The sequence below is a fragment of the Mangifera indica genome, chromosome 7 (assembly GCF_011075055.1).
Source record: "Mangifera indica cultivar Alphonso chromosome 7, CATAS_Mindica_2.1, whole genome shotgun sequence".
NCBI classification, from domain to species: domain Eukaryota; kingdom Viridiplantae; phylum Streptophyta; class Magnoliopsida; order Sapindales; family Anacardiaceae; genus Mangifera; species Mangifera indica.
The window spans coordinates 18,044,816-18,061,848 of record NC_058143.1 but is presented as its reverse complement, the minus strand read 5'-3'; the positions used below and the strand labels follow the sequence as shown (position 1 = coordinate 18,061,848).

The 17,033-nt window shown below is 35.3% G+C and overlaps 2 protein-coding genes across 2 annotated transcripts; both read right to left on the bottom strand.

The window, feature by feature from the left end:
* Positions 1–85: 85 nt before the first annotated feature.
* LOC123221255 (FRIGIDA-like protein 4a) lies at positions 86–3,305 on the bottom strand. Its single transcript, XM_044644046.1, has 3 exons — positions 2,285–3,305; positions 1,435–1,610; positions 86–865 (listed from the first exon to the last, which is right to left on the bottom strand). Exons 1-3 carry the CDS (start codon positions 3,189–3,191, stop codon positions 377–379), a joined length of 1,572 nt encoding a protein of 523 aa, XP_044499981.1. The 5' UTR covers positions 3,192–3,305; the 3' UTR covers positions 86–376.
* A 2,424-nt stretch (positions 3,306–5,729) lies between these two features.
* Positions 5,730–16,422, bottom strand: LOC123221068. Its single transcript, XM_044643745.1, has 4 exons — positions 15,491–16,422; positions 9,480–9,787; positions 5,999–6,373; positions 5,730–5,916 (listed from the first exon to the last, which is right to left on the bottom strand). The coding sequence occupies exons 1-3, from the start codon at positions 16,234–16,236 to the stop codon at positions 6,018–6,020; spliced, it is 1,410 nt and encodes a 469-aa protein (XP_044499680.1). The 5' UTR covers positions 16,237–16,422; the 3' UTR covers positions 5,730–5,916; positions 5,999–6,017.
* Between the last annotated feature and the right edge of the window lie 611 nt (positions 16,423–17,033).

Here is a 17,033-nt window from a genome sequence, read left to right as displayed (position 1 = left end):
TATCCTACTACACGCTTAAGTTGGAGTGGATGTGCATTTTTTCTAAGCTGAACCCCCAAATTTGCAAATATAAAAATAAGGCAGATAAACACAAAACAGAATAGTCTTTCTACAGCTAATCTACTACATTGGTGATGCTTGAGTCTTAACATTGTTATGATGCCATCATGTACTTTCCACAATCACCTAATACTAAATGTTTGATGAACATTAGAAATACTTCTTACAGTGACATGGTGATAAGCAGGATAACAGTTATAATTAACACACAGTCATTGCTAACATTAAAAAGGTTAGTGATTACAAACCATTAAGAAAGCAAACGAGATTTTGGGTCATCATATCGGTGGTTACCATCTTCAAAGAGTAGTCATGTCTATCGGTAGTAAGCCTGCTGATAAGCTGGCGCCAAACCGGCACCATATCCCCCGTAAGCAGGATAGTTCATGGGAGCTCCTGGATAGGATCCAGCAAGAGGAGGGGCTGCTTCAGGTGAGTATGCATATGGATTGGTTGGTGGGCTCCTGGTGCCATACACGGCAGGTGGGGATGCATATGGTGGGACCCCGGCAGGGTATTGAGTATGTGAAGGAGACCTAACAAAGGTGGGTGGTGTAGGGAAAGATGATACATATGCATTTGTCAAACGACCAGCCTTGGCAGGAGGCATTGGGCCACCATTGCTAGCCCGTGTACGCTTAGTAGCAGGTACAGCAGCTGGCTTTTTCTTCTCGATCTTGGCCTTCTCCAGCTGCTCAAGACGCTTCTTGAGATTTTCTGGAGGAAACTCAGCTTCAAGTTTGTACTCTTCAATGCACTTAATGACTGCCCGGAGAGCTGACTGTTCTTTGCGTGCAGCAAGGTGCTGAATCAGATAAGAAAACATTAATTAGTTGAAAGAATAGGCACCCATTTTTGAAGTACAACTAAAAGTATCAAATGTTACCCCCTTCTAGAGCTTCCACCCTTCAACTAATCAAGGAAGCTACATAGGTGAAAACATTGGCAGTTTATCTTGTTAACAACATATTAATAAAGTACTAGAGAATGCATTATTTAGGCCATCAGTAACAACTTGGAGACTGAATAAAAACATTAAATTGAGTCTCATGCAAGAATCTCTAAGCCGCCATTAGAATACTTGTTAATCCAAATATATGACAAAAATCCCCCCAAAGAACTCCATACATGATCTTGTTTAATACCATAACAAAGCTTTTATATTGTCTTAAAAGGCATTCCATGTAAACTTTGAAGCTATTCCTACACTTTTAACCACCAAAAAGGGAAGGAATAAACTAAGCATTCAGCATGAGGATTACCCATGTAGTAACTAGAGACCAATATCCGGTCAAGAGAAGATTATCCAACTCCATAAAATTGAATAACAAATCAGTTAAAGGAACTAAATAAAGGAAAAGAGAGATCTTATACCCCAGTTCGGCCAGCATTATTTGGATGCTCCAAAATAGATGCAGCAGCCTTCTTTGCATCCTTCAGAAATGCTTTAAGTAGAGGAACGGGGGGGAACTTGTCCACGAGGCCAACCTCATATGAGAAATGTACTGCATCAAGCTGCTGTCCCCTACTGATTAATTCTTCAATCATCTCTGTAAATATTAAGTAAAAGCAACAAATAAAGCTTTAGAAGATAAATCACAGCACCTTCAAATCTGAACAACGGATCATCTAAATAAATACATAACAAAGACCATCGTGTTATGGGAATTACCAAACTACGATTAGATAGGAAAATTTTTATTCACATGCTCATTCATTTAAAAGTATTGGAATCATTTGAGTGTACTTCTAGATTGAAATATAAGACATGAATATGTTATAAAATTAAAAATCTTAATACAAGTCCATGTACAACAGCAGAAAGCAACATGATTATGCTAGCCATAGGATCTAAATTCTTTCTGACAGGCAAAAAATTCTAACCAGGGACAAGCAGTACCGCATTAGGACTAACAAATAACCACTATCGTCCTCTTCTTCGACTTCGGAAAAAAAAAAAAAACAAACAAACACAGTGCCAAATCAACCCAGCAACAAACTAAAAATATAAAAATATTATATTCAAAATCAATATGCCGTCCTTGCGTGCAGCCTATTCCGAATGTTAATATCAATATTACCCTCTTTAAATCTTGCAGCTGGTAGAAATAAGCTGGAATCATGGTGAGTATGATAGATAAGAATAATAAACTTTAAATAATTAAGCGTAAATATTTAGTCATTCAGTAAGAGAAGTTGAATAGATAGCATACAACAAACATACCGGGCATTTTATCACCCAAACCAAGCGAAATGGCAAGTTTCGGCATCTGCTTCCGCCAGGCGGAGCCAACCACAAGCTTCCGATACAAGTTGACATCCTCCTTCTTAACAATCCCAAACGTAACGAGATGCTGCAAAAAGGTATGCACGTCAGGCGTCTTTACGTTCTCAATCCCACCTCTCTCCTCCAGGCTCACCTTCCAAGTCTCAGCGATCTCCTTGGCCTTCGCCTTCACACTAGGCGTCACCAACAACCTCGACTTACCTATCACCGGGTCGACCATCACCGGTATCAAACTCTCCAACACCAACACGCAAGCCCATCCCAGATCATTGCTACTCTTATCTTTCCGTTTGTCCACGGGAAAGACCTCTGATATAGCTTCCATAACAAATTTGGCGGGATCAACACATTCAGTTAGCGCCACCGGCAATACATTTCTCATCTCCTCTATTTCTTTCTTTTTAGTAGTCACAAACTTCCAGAATTCTCTTGCCTCCATTTTAAGACAGTAATTCTTCAATATCATCAACAATGCGTCGCCGTCGTCGACTTCACCGTCGGGGTTGTCGAATTCCTTCTGTTGCAAGAGAGAATTCAAGTTACTCAAAGCAGCCTCAGTGCGTTCTTCCAGCTTTTCTAAAGCGATCTCGACGCTGCCGTCGATGGTGACCTCCCGCTTCTTCAGAACATCCAAGGAAGCTTTCGTTTCAGAGTCTAGGGTTTGTATCTTGTGCTTAAGTGCAGCAGATTTCTTCAGGATGTTCTGTTCAAGAGAAGTGAAGTGATCAGAAAGCTCCTTCCAAAGGAGTGTACAACTGGTCATTAACGAGGTTTGACGCTGGAACTCGTCAAAATTCGGCTGAGTCAACTCAGTTAACTCGCCCGGATCGGGGATCGACCCCATGAGTGATTGATTCAATTATCTTGGTTTGGTGACTCAATAAGCGAGTTAACAACAACACAGAAAAAAAAAAAAACCCAAACCCTAGAAATGTAGAGAGAGAGAGAGATTGAAGAAGCCGAGATGATAAAGTAAGTACGTAAAAAAAAAGAAAAACCAAAAGCAGAGGGTGAGGACGTGGATGGTTATTATAAAACCACGTGGACGAGAGACTGCGCAGGTGCGCGGTAGGATCTAAAATGCGCAGGGCATGCGTAAGATAAGGAAGTAGGAGAAGAGGAGGAGGATGACGACGATGACGTAAGATAAAGGAGTGTTTGGATGATGGTGTGAATGAGAATTGATTATAATGCTTTCCCGGAAACCGAAGAGAGGTCGTAAAAAATTAAAAAAAAGAGAGGAAAAGGTGGAAAAGTAGAGTAGGTGTGGGGTGGGCCAGGCCCAGCGTGACCACCACATGGGAGGAGTCAGATAAAGCAAAGCCATTGCCGGATTATTAAAAATTACAACACACACCTTGTATTTTAAAAATATTATTTTAAAAATATTTTTACACGTATTAGAGTATCATTTTCTGCTGAGGCATGAATCATGATGAGCGAAGCAGAGCACGCAGCCCATTTCTGCTCTCTTCTTTCATAAATAAAAGAAAATTTTGCAAACATGGATGTAATTTAACGTAATCTGAATGCAAGGGCGCGCAGACTTAGTCTGTTTTTCATTTTTTATAAAATTTTTAAAATATAAAAATATTTTTTATATTTTTAATTAATTATTATAATATTATAATTATATAAAACAAAACAACTCAATTTTTTGTAATTTAAATTTTTAATCTCCCTTAATAATTTTTTATAATGATTAAATTTTAATTATATATTATATTATACTAAGTTTAATAATAAATTAGATATCTTATATTTAAATTGTTAACTAATAAAAAATATTAAAATTATGTTTGATATTATTATATTTTAAAAAAATATTTTTAATAATATATCATATTAAATTTGTATATATATATATATAGAGTATGTTTTTTAAGTCAAATTTTATATAATTTTTTTTCCTTGTATTTAGTAATCAGGGAGGGAGAATTGAAGCGGCAGGGTGGAAGAGGAGGCATGCCAGAGAAGGCCCACAAGATGGAAAGGGAGGTTAAAAATTCAAGCTGGTTAGTAGTTGTTGCTTGAAATGCGTTCAAGTTTGAAACAAAATTTCAAAATAAACAATCATGGTTACCGTGTTGAAATTAAACCTGGTATTGAGATAAGAAAGTTGGGGTCCACGTTAGGCTATAATTGATTGGATTGGATTGGGTTGGATTGGATGTGAATTAGGGATAAGTAGGGATGTGATAGGTTTAGAATTTGGTACTAAATGAGCAAGGGAAGACGCAGGGAAAATAGCCTCCAACAGATAATTTTAACAGCTAGACTTGGGCATCGAGCGGGCCAAGTTAAATTGAGACGGAAACGATTAAAATAAATATGAGTGAAAAATGAGTCCACCTATACAAGTCATGATTACGAATTATTCATTAATATTAACTTTTTATTATTTTATTATTTTTAATTTTTTTAATATTTTTTTTAATTTTTAATATTTTCTAATAAATATAAATTTTAAAATAGATCTAATTCAAATAAAATATTTCGTTTAATAAAAAGGATTACACACACATTTCATCATGGCGATGCATGTTTCTTTGAAATACTTAACGCTCACAATCAAACCATGTTGAAAATCAAATCAACACAGGCCGCGGTTTTCTTGAAAATCTAAACGATAAGTCTTGCGATAAACGACTAAAATGAATTGCCCGCAGGTTTAATATGCCTTAAATTCAAGCCGTCTATCTATCTACAAAGAATATCTGCCACGTCAAAGATTCTGGAAACCAGTAAAATCTAACAAGTACCTTCATATATTTAATTAATCAAAAATTATGTTTGAATCTTATGCGAATATGTAGCATGGTCCACGCTAAACATAAAGTTAGCCACCTCTATTAAGGAAGGAAGATGGTGGACATCACATCACATCACATCCATATAATTGAATCATCCAAACATCTCACACACTGTTATGTCTATTACTTTAGTTGCAATTGACTAGACAAAGAGGGCCAGGCAAAACTCATCTCGAGCAAGGATTTGCTACCATTGCCAAGACAATCAACAGAAGAATTTAAAAGTAAAAAAGATATTTAAACACTATAAGAACATTAGCCATCCCAACATTTCTCACTGAACAGATGAAGCTATTTGTGGGCAATCTCATTATTTTCCAATCCATACAATTATAATTGCCAGAGGGCAGCTGCACCCAATTCCTTGTTCTGAGTCTTTAGTGTCAAGAAATGGTTTTTGTTGTTAGGCTTCTTAGCAATTAGGAAGTTACATTCTAAGTTTGGCAAAGAGCTTTACAAAAATTATTCATGCCTTATTTTTTGCTATTCAAATTCAGGCTTGTTAGATGGAATCCTACTCAAATCTAAACAATACAAGAAGAAGCAGGTGAGAGAGGGGGAGAAGGATCTTTTATGCAAAGGAAAAAAGAACCAGCAGTTCAGAGCGCCTATATTAAGATTTAGCAAATGATGCCTATTGTCAATCAAATATTGCACAACAAACGGTGTAACATTATAAATAGTTGATGGTGCTGCATCTTAACCTCAAAAGACTATTAACAATCAAACAATGTTAAGCTCCGGTGACCTTCCACACTATCAGGAGGAAAAAAATAATTAGGGACCCATCGGTGATTCATAAAGTAGGTGAAAATAGCTAAGGCACAGTAGAATATACCTTGAAATGTACACATAAGTTACTTGGATAGTTTGAGTTCCCTCCGGCTCTCAATCACAACCTTCTTCCTTGTTTCTACATCAACCTTGTCCAGATCATTAGCAGTTCCTAGATAGCCATACAAGATCCTCTTTTTATCTCCAGTCCATGGATCCACCTTCAAAAGACTTGGATTCTTTTCATCATCTTTGCCCAACATCAACAGCTGCACATGAGCCCAGACCTTACGTCCCCGATTGCCCTTCTCAAAATACTCTGCCAAATGCAAGGCATCCCTTAGCCCTAATTGGTCACCAGCAAACTTTACAAGAGTGATGCCCAGATGACCCTCCCTTCCATACAATGATTTGGACTTGCCACTTCCAAAGCCGAGATCTGAAGACACCGAATAGAAGTAGTAAAAAGATGTCAAAAGAACTTCACTGTTTATATTTGAGTATACAACAAGGCAAATCAAGATTGTTATGAGTAGATAATGTGTATCAACAAATTCCATAGATAACAATATTTCAAGACAATGGTATTTGCTGCAAAAATTACACAACCTCATAAGAAGAAAATTCAATCATGATCCACCAGCCAAATATTATGAGATGCAGAGAAAAACTTAGATAGCTTGATTATTTTGAAAGACATGGAGCGAGCAGTTGATTACAAAGTAACATGCAAATATCAAGCCATTGTCACCGAAGCTAAAAAATTTTAAATTCTCCAAAGGAAGAAACAACCTTTTACAGATGGAAAAAAAACACACAGAAATCAGCATCATTTCTATAGGCCGCACTATTTTTACACAGCAAAGATATGTTTAGCAAAGTCACACATTCAGAACCTATGAACCGCATGAAATGTAGCCAGATACACCTACTTATAAACTGCGGACAAGGCCAACCCATGCATTCTACCCTTACTAAATGACTATACTCTTGGGTTGTCTCGAGAACCTACAACTTGAATAAGGACACCAAACAAAGTTGGTTTTCGTCCAATTTGTAAACTCTGGCATGTAGTCCTCACTCAAAGATTCCTAACACCACCTCCAAGCCAAAAACTGTTCCCAGTTATGACAAGTTTGGCAAAAGCTACATGAGAACATAAATAATGTACCATAAAATGAATAAGTACATAAATAATGTACCATAAAATGAATAAGTAGCTAATCAAACCCACCCACAATTGGCAAATCCATATTGGATGGGTTTACCACTATAAATCCAACATGCATTTTGATCTGATTTATATCTTGTATGAAAAATTACAATATGTGTGTGTGTGTGTGTGTAAGTGCTGCAAGCTAATAATGGACTCAGCTTGATACTGCATCCCAAAACATACCACTGACTTGTTTTTCCCAGGAAACAAAAAATACTTTTAGATGGTCAAACAGCAGATAGAGTAATAAAGGAAAAAGAACATGCAACTGTCTGATTGATAATGCATCAATTTTCAACAGGTTACTATTTGATTGTTTTTGCCTATCTCTCTAGAGTTTCTAAATTCCTGGTTATCTGAAAATGTGAGTTACCTAACCATAAAAATTTCAAAACAATGTTGATGTCTCTTGATCATAGAAATAACAGCAAGGGGCAGGTTTCAAAGACTCCAATATGATGCAAAGAAGCACATAAAAGCAAATTGTGAAATAAGAGCTTTAGTGTATGGAAAGATTAGTAACAACTCATTAATCATCCTATCTGCATGCTGGCAGAGTTGTCATCACTATCACATTGATCAAACCGGAAGAATGAAAAGGCAACTAAAACAATAAATAGGCATGAGCGATATCAAGGTCTTCAAGAACAGTAAAAGAACTTGAATATATTATCATGCAACTTAAGCAAGAGAGGCTTCACAGGTAAATCATTAATAATAATGGCTTAGCCAAATAATTTTGAGGTAAGGATTCAAGTCCCTTTTTCTTGGTTGGCTCAAGGGTTACCCCAAACCTAACAGAAAATTTAAGCTAGGCCTGATTTGAGTCTTTTGGTGAATCCAGGCAATCTTGGGCCAATCACTGAAATTTGCCACTTGATTACAAGCTGCTGCTTAATGCCTCCAACTAGATATTCAAATTCAATTTGGTTATGCATGTCCTCGCCTCCATCCCTCCCTTTTACAATCTCCTTTCCAATAACACATCTGCTGAGAGAACCCAGAATATATCTCACCACTTACATCAGTGAATTTCCCCCATGATTTAACATACATGAACTTCCCCCAAAAGCTGACAGTAAATCATTCAGTCTACTCTCCTATCTTTTAAGCACTCGTGTCTATTACCAAAAACATAGAAAATACAGAAATTTATGTATACACAGAAGTTGTTATATGAAACTCTTTTAAGTGTGGGTGATACAAGTCAGGACTCATCCACAGATTACATGAATCCAAGGAACACTTCACAAGAAGTGGCTGAGAAAGTAGTATAGTATAGTTGTCTCGAGCATAAAGATATCTCACCAATACCAGAAAGCAATTCAGAACATCAGATAACCAAGCTAAAAAAAAAAGGAAAAAAAAGGCCCGTAAACAAATTAGGGATAAAAAAGAAAAGCAATAAATCTGTATACACCTCACATCATAGGATAACCAACATAATAAATTGAGAACCTTACATTAACAAAATGAAAGACACATCAATATTTAACATCTCAAATAAGAATTCTTATAGAATATGATAAACCAAGATGTATGCATGCATAGAGTAAATTCCATGATCCAAATAGATCCACAAGCAATTAGTCTAACAATGCATTGAGACACATAATAAAATAGGTATAAGAAGATAAATTAGTTATCAAATAACATGAACAAAAATGAAGTGAAAAAAACCATCAAACATGGATAGCAATTAGGGGCTGCAGGCTAAAGGTCACAGTAGGACAATAGGAGAAAGAAAGAAGGAAAAAGAGGACAACAAAAAGTGAAAGACTTCACAAAGTCATAATCACACACACTAAAGGACAGCTACAGATGTCATGTCACCAGTCAGCTCTAGGTCGCGTTCCTTCTTAAGAAAATGTAATACAAAACAAAAAAAATCCCCACAAATAGTCTCATCAAAGTTACAATCGTTAATGATAACGGTGGTGCAAAGACAAGATAGAACCCCTTCAGCGCAAGTTGTGCTCCTTAGTGAATCAAAACATCATCTTACCACTAACCACAGTTGCCTTTCTGTATGCTGGAAAAAAAACCTGTCTCAATTGATATGTAGTGGTGTAATCACCAAGTGAAAGAGTGATGAGCCACAGAAGTTTAAAAAAAAAATGACTTTATAAGATAGCATGTATCTTTCTTAAAACATGAGTCAAACCAAAATGGGTTTAGCCTGATATAACAATTATGTGATATCACTCTACTGGATCATGAAAATACAAAGCACAACCTATAGACAGAAGACTTGTGATTAAAAGATGTCCAAATAATATCAGTGTACATAGCAATTACAATGATAAAGAAATAGAGGGGCACCTTATACCTCTTATTGTTTTATCCATTGCTTTGTTTCCCAATCCTTCCATGCGCCCATCTTTACCCTTCCCTGTTATTGTATTATGAATTATCACTGTGGGTGGCCATATAATCATATCATCCTGATTTGCTGCTGCTTCATCAAGAGGTAAAAACTGATAGGCTTTAGAGTTATCAGGAGGCTTTGAGTGGTTCCATCCCATTAATACACAAAGAGCTTTATGTAAGCCCAGATGATCCACACGCAAGTCAGCATAATCTGAGTTGTACGTGTGCATTATCAGGCCATGCATATCTGGGAAGTCTTTTGAAGACCTGTAATTTTGCATTTCAAGGGCATTGAACAATGATGATTCATTATTTCTTCTCAGACCTCACTATAAGCCCACAAGTCAGAACTCAGAAGAGAATAAAGACAACAAATACAATAGTTAGACCATAAATTCAAGGTACATATAGAATGCAAGTAATATGTGTGCTATGTTAGTAAAGCCAAGAAATCAAAGTTATCATCAAGGTAGTCCAAAGCATTAACTCCACAAATTGTAGAATGAACTAATTTAACTATTCATCAAAATTAATAATCTTCTTAAGAAGCATTCGAGCAATATCATTTGTCTTCTGAAGCACAGAATGTAAGTTCAAAGTGAATTAGAATTAACATAGAACCAGATTTACTAGCAACCTCACCCCAAAAGGACAGCAAAGTTAGTTTGCGCCAAAAATGACTAAAGAACAGACATAGTAAGACCTATAATGAGGTTCCACAAGCCAGGATACACTATAAACAAAATCATGAAGAGCCTCTACGAGGCCAGCACAATTGCAAGGCACGCTTCAGAAAAGAAATCCTTTTTATAATACTTCTTCAGAAAATTTGAAAGTACTACTGACATTTAGCAAATGGTACAAAAATACATCTACAAAAGAGCAATTTTGTTTATCAAGGATCATAGAATGTGTTACAGAAAAGAAATATGCTTTGTCAAGGATAATAGATTGGTTTCTGCTACGTTAGTCTACTTTCACAATAAACAGCATAACAATAGATAATAAAAGTGGAAGTTAGTTGAGATGATAAGGTATTAGGTTCCACTTGAGGCCATATTGACTTCAATAGAACGAGAAGTAACATGTTAACAATAAATATCCAACTATAAGATATGAATTCCAATGCCAAGTTTGAAAAGCCACTTATACTTGGTGGAAAATCTCAATTAAAAAATATAAAGAAAACATAAAGAGGATAACATTAATACAAGTCGACAATTACACATGAAATTGGATCAAATTAGAGTATTAAAAGAGTCCCAGCTTACAGAAATAAATGTTTAACTCAACAAGACTAAGATTTTTGATCGGTAAATCCTCGTGTTCTAGTGGATCACATTCTTGAATAGAATCATGGACAATCAATTCCTTTTTGGCCTTATTTATATTCTTGTCCTTCACCAAGAATTAATTATATTAGCTTATTGGTACTACTAGCAGACTTCATTACAAACAAACCATACCAGGAGACCTTGAGTTACATTAACTCAATAGGGACATAGATTTATCAATCAGTAAATTTTCATGGGTCTACTGGACAGCATTCTTTGAAAGAATTATGGACAATCAATTCCTTTTTGACCATATTTATCTTCTTGTTCTTCACCAAGAATATATTATAATAGCTTACAAGTACTACTAGTAGACTTCTTTACAAACAAAACATACTAGGAGACCTTAAGTTATGTTCAATTCACACTCTAATTTTGATACCATCTAAGTAATCATTAGTAATGGCTAAACTTAAACATGGATATCTTCTTGCCAACAAATTTCACTATCACATTATTTCTTCTCTTTAATCCATCTTGCCTTCAATAATGCAACAACACCAAAGAATAATAGTAATTTGTCAGTGAATCATTTGGGAAATACCATCACAAGTTAAGAATAACAACAAATTATCTGTATTGAAGGGCAAAAAAGAAAAACTAAATAATATAGTAAAAAGTGTTAAGTCAATTATTGCACAAACAATAGTCCTACTTTGTTAGAAACATCAAGATTCATACATAGCTTTCCATAATCAAATATAATTTTTACTCTAATTTATCTATAAAACCGATAAAGAACTAAATTGAACATATACACTAGTCAAAAGAAAGCAAGAACTGAGTTGAAACTCAGACCACATATAAGTTGCTTGGAAACCTCCCATATCAGCTCTTGATGAAGTAAGGAATTCAAACATCAATTTATGGCCTTGGCCACTAGCTACCATAATGTGAACTAGGCCATTCATGTTAAACTAAAAAGGGGCAGATAAAAGAGGAAAACATAGTCTACACTATATTTCAGCTCTAGCATGTAAAAGTTTTTTTTTAATTTAAATTTTGCAAATCCAAAATAGATTCAAAAGCCACAAATACTCTACTTCAAAGTATCAAATACTCATAAGGTTTACCAATTACAGAGCGTACAACACTGGCTATCCGCAAAAGTGCAATTAAAGAAAAATGACTCAGGAATTATAATAAAAACACAATGAAATAGAAAGTTCATCACACAACTTTCAGATCATTTCACATCAAAATGAGTGCTCCCACAGCATCTGTGTGCCGAAGACATGTATTCTCAATAGTAATGACAAAAACAACAGAACAGCTAAATTTCATAAATTAGAGCTGCAAGAGAACCTCGAAGACCATTGAAACAGTGCACAATGAGAAAAGCCAACATTTTGAGATGATTATAGAGCATATGTTGATATAATGCCCTAGTTAACCACACAAAGACCTTAGGGGCCATATTTAAAAATGTCAAGCAATATTGCACAGCAATAATAAAAGTCGAGCTGCAGTAATAATATATCACACAAATAATTGCTTTCTAATGAAGCACCTAACTCACAGAAATGTCACTTTCTCTAGAGAGTCCCCCAATATTTTAATTATGCCTGCGACACAAATTTCTTAATTAGGGGACTGGAGTTTAGCTTGTCAATTGACAGTCACATGAGAATCCATTCTAATCCACAGAATGTACAAACAAGAAACTGCAACACTAATAATCCTGGTAGACAATTTACAAGAAATTATAAGGCAAATATGACTTTTTGGCAAGATTAGAAGGTAGACCCTGGTAAACATTTACAAAAATTATAAAGCAAAGCATAATAGAACTGATTCTTATTGACAGATATCATCGGGTCAAGAAGTTCTAAAACACAGAACCTGGAGTAGGCGTTAAAAATAAGTAATGATTAGAGAAAAGCATGCAAAGCTCACAAGAATATTCTAAATTAATATGCAAAAAGGCCAACATCAAGCACAATAAAGCCATCAATTTATTGATAGAAAAGAGTGGAAAAATCACTGTCAAATGCATGTATCAGGATTCCAACTGATAACACGAAAGACAGATAAATTTGGCTAGCCCAAAGATTTTTAGAACTGTAATGATACTCATGCTAAAGACACAAGTCTACAAAAAAATGTGTCAAACTACTTAGCTAAGACCTTAGTTAGAACCATATTTACAAAATTTTGTTAAAGGTCCACAATGCATTTTCTCCTTGTGAATGGGTGTTTTGGAATGCTATTTTTTGTTTTAAGAAATCCTAAGTAAACTAATGTTAGTTTCTTTTTTACCTTTTCTAGTTTTGCTAATGGACATACTTGTTATGTTTGTAAGCTTTCAAACAAAATTAATCATTTCTTATAAAATAAAAAGTAGAAGGTCCACAAAGTAGAGTAAACACAAGATGATCAAAAAAGACATTATAATCAATAGTTCATAAGTTTAATAAGCTAAACGGTTCTAGGGCAAGTGTGCTTCTGTGTAGAAACTCCATTTTGTAGTTATGTATCACTGCATTCATTAACCACAGAAATTTAATGAAATCATCAAAAGTGTAGAATGTTTTCTAACAGTTAAGCCACTATTGTCCACATGCATGTTCTCCTAAACATATCAGTTCTTATTATCACTCCTGAATCCTAAAATAATAAAGGAAAGAATTAAAGGTACTGAAATCACTAATGCACCTAACAACTTATCTTGCCTACAAAATCGTAGCCATGTGCAAATTACTGATAATATGGGCTTCTGAAATAATTTACTGATAACTTATCTTTACAAGTGTTCAACTCTCTTGGAATCAATTCATTAGAGACAAAATCGAGTTTAATACAGGCAGTGACGACCTTAAATTTGGTTAACCAAAGCTAAAAACAAATTCATACTGGAAATTGCATCACACCTGTCAAACAAAAATTCTGCAGTCAACCACAATGGTAGAAAGGCATTCAAAATCCAACTTCCAGTTATGAAATGTTATAACATAAAGTTTACCAAAAAGTTAACACAGAAGCATGAGAACTTGATTAGCATGTTTAGAAATGAAACAGCACAAGCATACAGCGATATGTCTTCCAAGAAAGTTTCTACACCATTCATATTGGTCTGTACTAAGCAAAATAAAGGTGGTGACAATTCTATGAAAAAAAGATGAACTAAAAATTATATCTTCAGTCACCCTACCAAGCACAAACCTTATAAATATCAGCAATAATGTAAGCCAATAATTCTGTAATCAAAATTTTTAAGAGGAGAGAAGGCCATGCTGCTACCCGTCTAAACTACACAGGAATGTCCGGACAACAACATATACCTTTACATTCATACACCACCATCTACCAAGGGGAACCTATTGACAACCACTAGAGAGTAAGCAACAATGGGAACTAAGCAATTCCTTGATGACATCCAAACTGAGAAAACCAATATCTTTATGTTTGTCTGCCATTCAAAGTCCAGCTAACTCCCAACATTGATAATTTGAAACTAGCATAATCGTCCAAAACCATCAACACTCTCTAATTCTAAGAAAAACTGCAAATGAGCCCAAGCCATAAACATGAACAACAAATATAGCCTATATCCTCTTAACAAAAAAAGATATAACTTATACACTAACTTCATCTAGAAAAAAGAAAAGGAGCAATTTTTAAATGTTCGTGATCAAATTTTACTCGATTGTCTTCCCACTCCGCCTAGAGAAGATAGTAAACAAATTGCGAATAATTTTGAAAAATATTCTACACACACTCAAAACTCAAACAAAACCTTAAGCATAGTGAACTGGTACTGTCCTAATACATAAAATTTCTGTAACAGGGGTATGGCCTCGACAGTTCATTTAGCTAGAAATTTCATTGTGAGCACCCCAGCTGAGCATCTAAGAGACAAAATGATCACACACTACATCCAAGAATCAAACACCAAATACCCCTTCCTCCCAAGCCGTCTCTTCCATCTCTCTCTTTCTTATTAAGAATAGCCAAAATAATGCTTTATAATAACTCAAAAAAGAAAGTCAAAAACAAGCAACAAAACATGTCATCATCAATCTAGGAAGAAATAAAATAAACTTCCATTTGTTAATCAAAGAAAACCCACTAAATCACAATAAAAAATGCCTCTCTTTTTTGTTCTTATATAGTCCATACAACTAATATTCAACAGAATTAAAAAATACAGGAAGGTTAAGCTTCAGCACTATCCCTTCTCATGCGAATATGCAAACAAGCTTACTTTAACTGACTACATTGCAAGGGAAAGTACAATTCTCAGCAAATTAAACTCCATACTTATCTACTTCTGAGATTTGATAGGTGCAAACCACCGCTGTATATGGCATGCAATACCAACTCACTGAATTATAGGTTCCAATAAAGTAATAAGCGAGAACAGCATGCAATTTCCCATTCCCCATACATTTAACAAAGACGATGAAAAGTAGATTCAAACACTTGTTATATGGTTTTGACATTATTCTGAAACCTTACCCCTACGAATAAATTAGCCTCTCCGCTCAACTAAAGGAACAAAAACACATCCTTCTGTTGGATTTTTAGACACAAAATAATCCACCATATAAATGCAAGTGTGGCTTATAAGTACGTCAAAACTAGTATTAATCGATAAGTATGTCAATGGTACGAAAAGAACTAGAATTAAACACACCTGCGGCACGCAATACACTGAAGCCGTCCTTGCTTCCCGTTCTCCAAATAATTCTTCCTCTGCGCCACATTCTCGTTAATAGCCTTCGTAAAATGTAAAAACGCCTTCTTTAACGCACTCTCATCAACCTCAAAATAATTATGCTTCACTACAGTCTGACCACCACCAAGACCACTCCTCGTATACTTGGAAGGCCTAGATTTCTCTTCAATCGGCCCACTCGTTCCCGCAAAACCTTCGCCGCCGGGGTTCACACGTTGCATATCATCGCCGTACTTCCTCTTCATGGCTCCCACCCCATCGGGCCCACCAATCGGTTTGTTCCAAAACTCCCGATTGTCACGAAGCCCTCCTGCTTCGGGACTCAATTGCGGCGGAAACCGATTACCTATATCGTTCCGTAAGAAGCGGTGTGAGGAATCCACGGGGCGGGGAGTGAAGTCGTAATCAGGCGGAAGGGCAAAATAGGAGCGTACGCTGCCGTCGGCGAGGATAATTGTACGGCGGTCGAGCATGTGGAAATCGTAGGCGGGAGGTGGTGGTGGGTCGGAGAAAGTTAAGCGAGGTCCAGGCGGAGTGAATGGGGCGAGAGCGGGGGTAGATGGTTTGGGAGAGGGGTTGGATTTTGGGTCTGAAAGTGGGGGTTTGGGTGATTCCCAGCGGGATTTACGGTGCGATGAAGCGGTGGAGGTGGAGGCAGACGGGCCTTTATTGGAAGAGGACTTAAGGTGGTTACCACCGGCCATCCGTTTAGAGTAGGATGAAGGGCGGATTAGACAAAAGGTGGTGAGTGACTGAGTGCGAGTGAGTGATTACTGAGTCTGCTGCTTGCTCATATGATTTTATTTTCTTTCTTTCTTTCTTCTCCTGGAACGCGTATTATTGGGCCTGGGATCATGCTAATTTTTTAGTTCATCGAGTTTCAGTTTGCCCACTATTGGGCTTTTTTGGCATTTACAATTTCAGTGGTTCTATTTGTTTTTTTTCCACAGATTAGAATCAGGGAAGTGAGAGGATGTAATTATTATTTTAAAAAAAAACCCTAATGAACAAAAACATGAATTGTTTACTGTTTAAACATATTGTTCCAAAATTTTAAACTCAAAATATATTAAATATGTATTTTTATTTTTTTATAAATTTTTAAATACAAAATTATTTTTTATATTTTCAATTAATTAACATAATACTATAATTATATAAAATAAAATTTTAATTTTTTATCATTTAAATCTTTAATCTCTCTTAATATTTTTTTATAATAATTAAATCTTAATTATATATTATATTATATTATATTAAAATTAATAATCAATTAAATATTTTATATTTATATTATTATCTAGAGATCTATTAAAAGTATTAAAATTATGTTTAATATTTTTATATTTTTATAAATATATTATTACCGATATATCTCATTAAATCCGTATATACACATTTCATATTTTTTTCATATCAAAATTTTATGATTTTTTTTCATAAAAATATTTTTCACCATTTACCATATTACATTTATATAATTCCCATACTATTTTTTCCC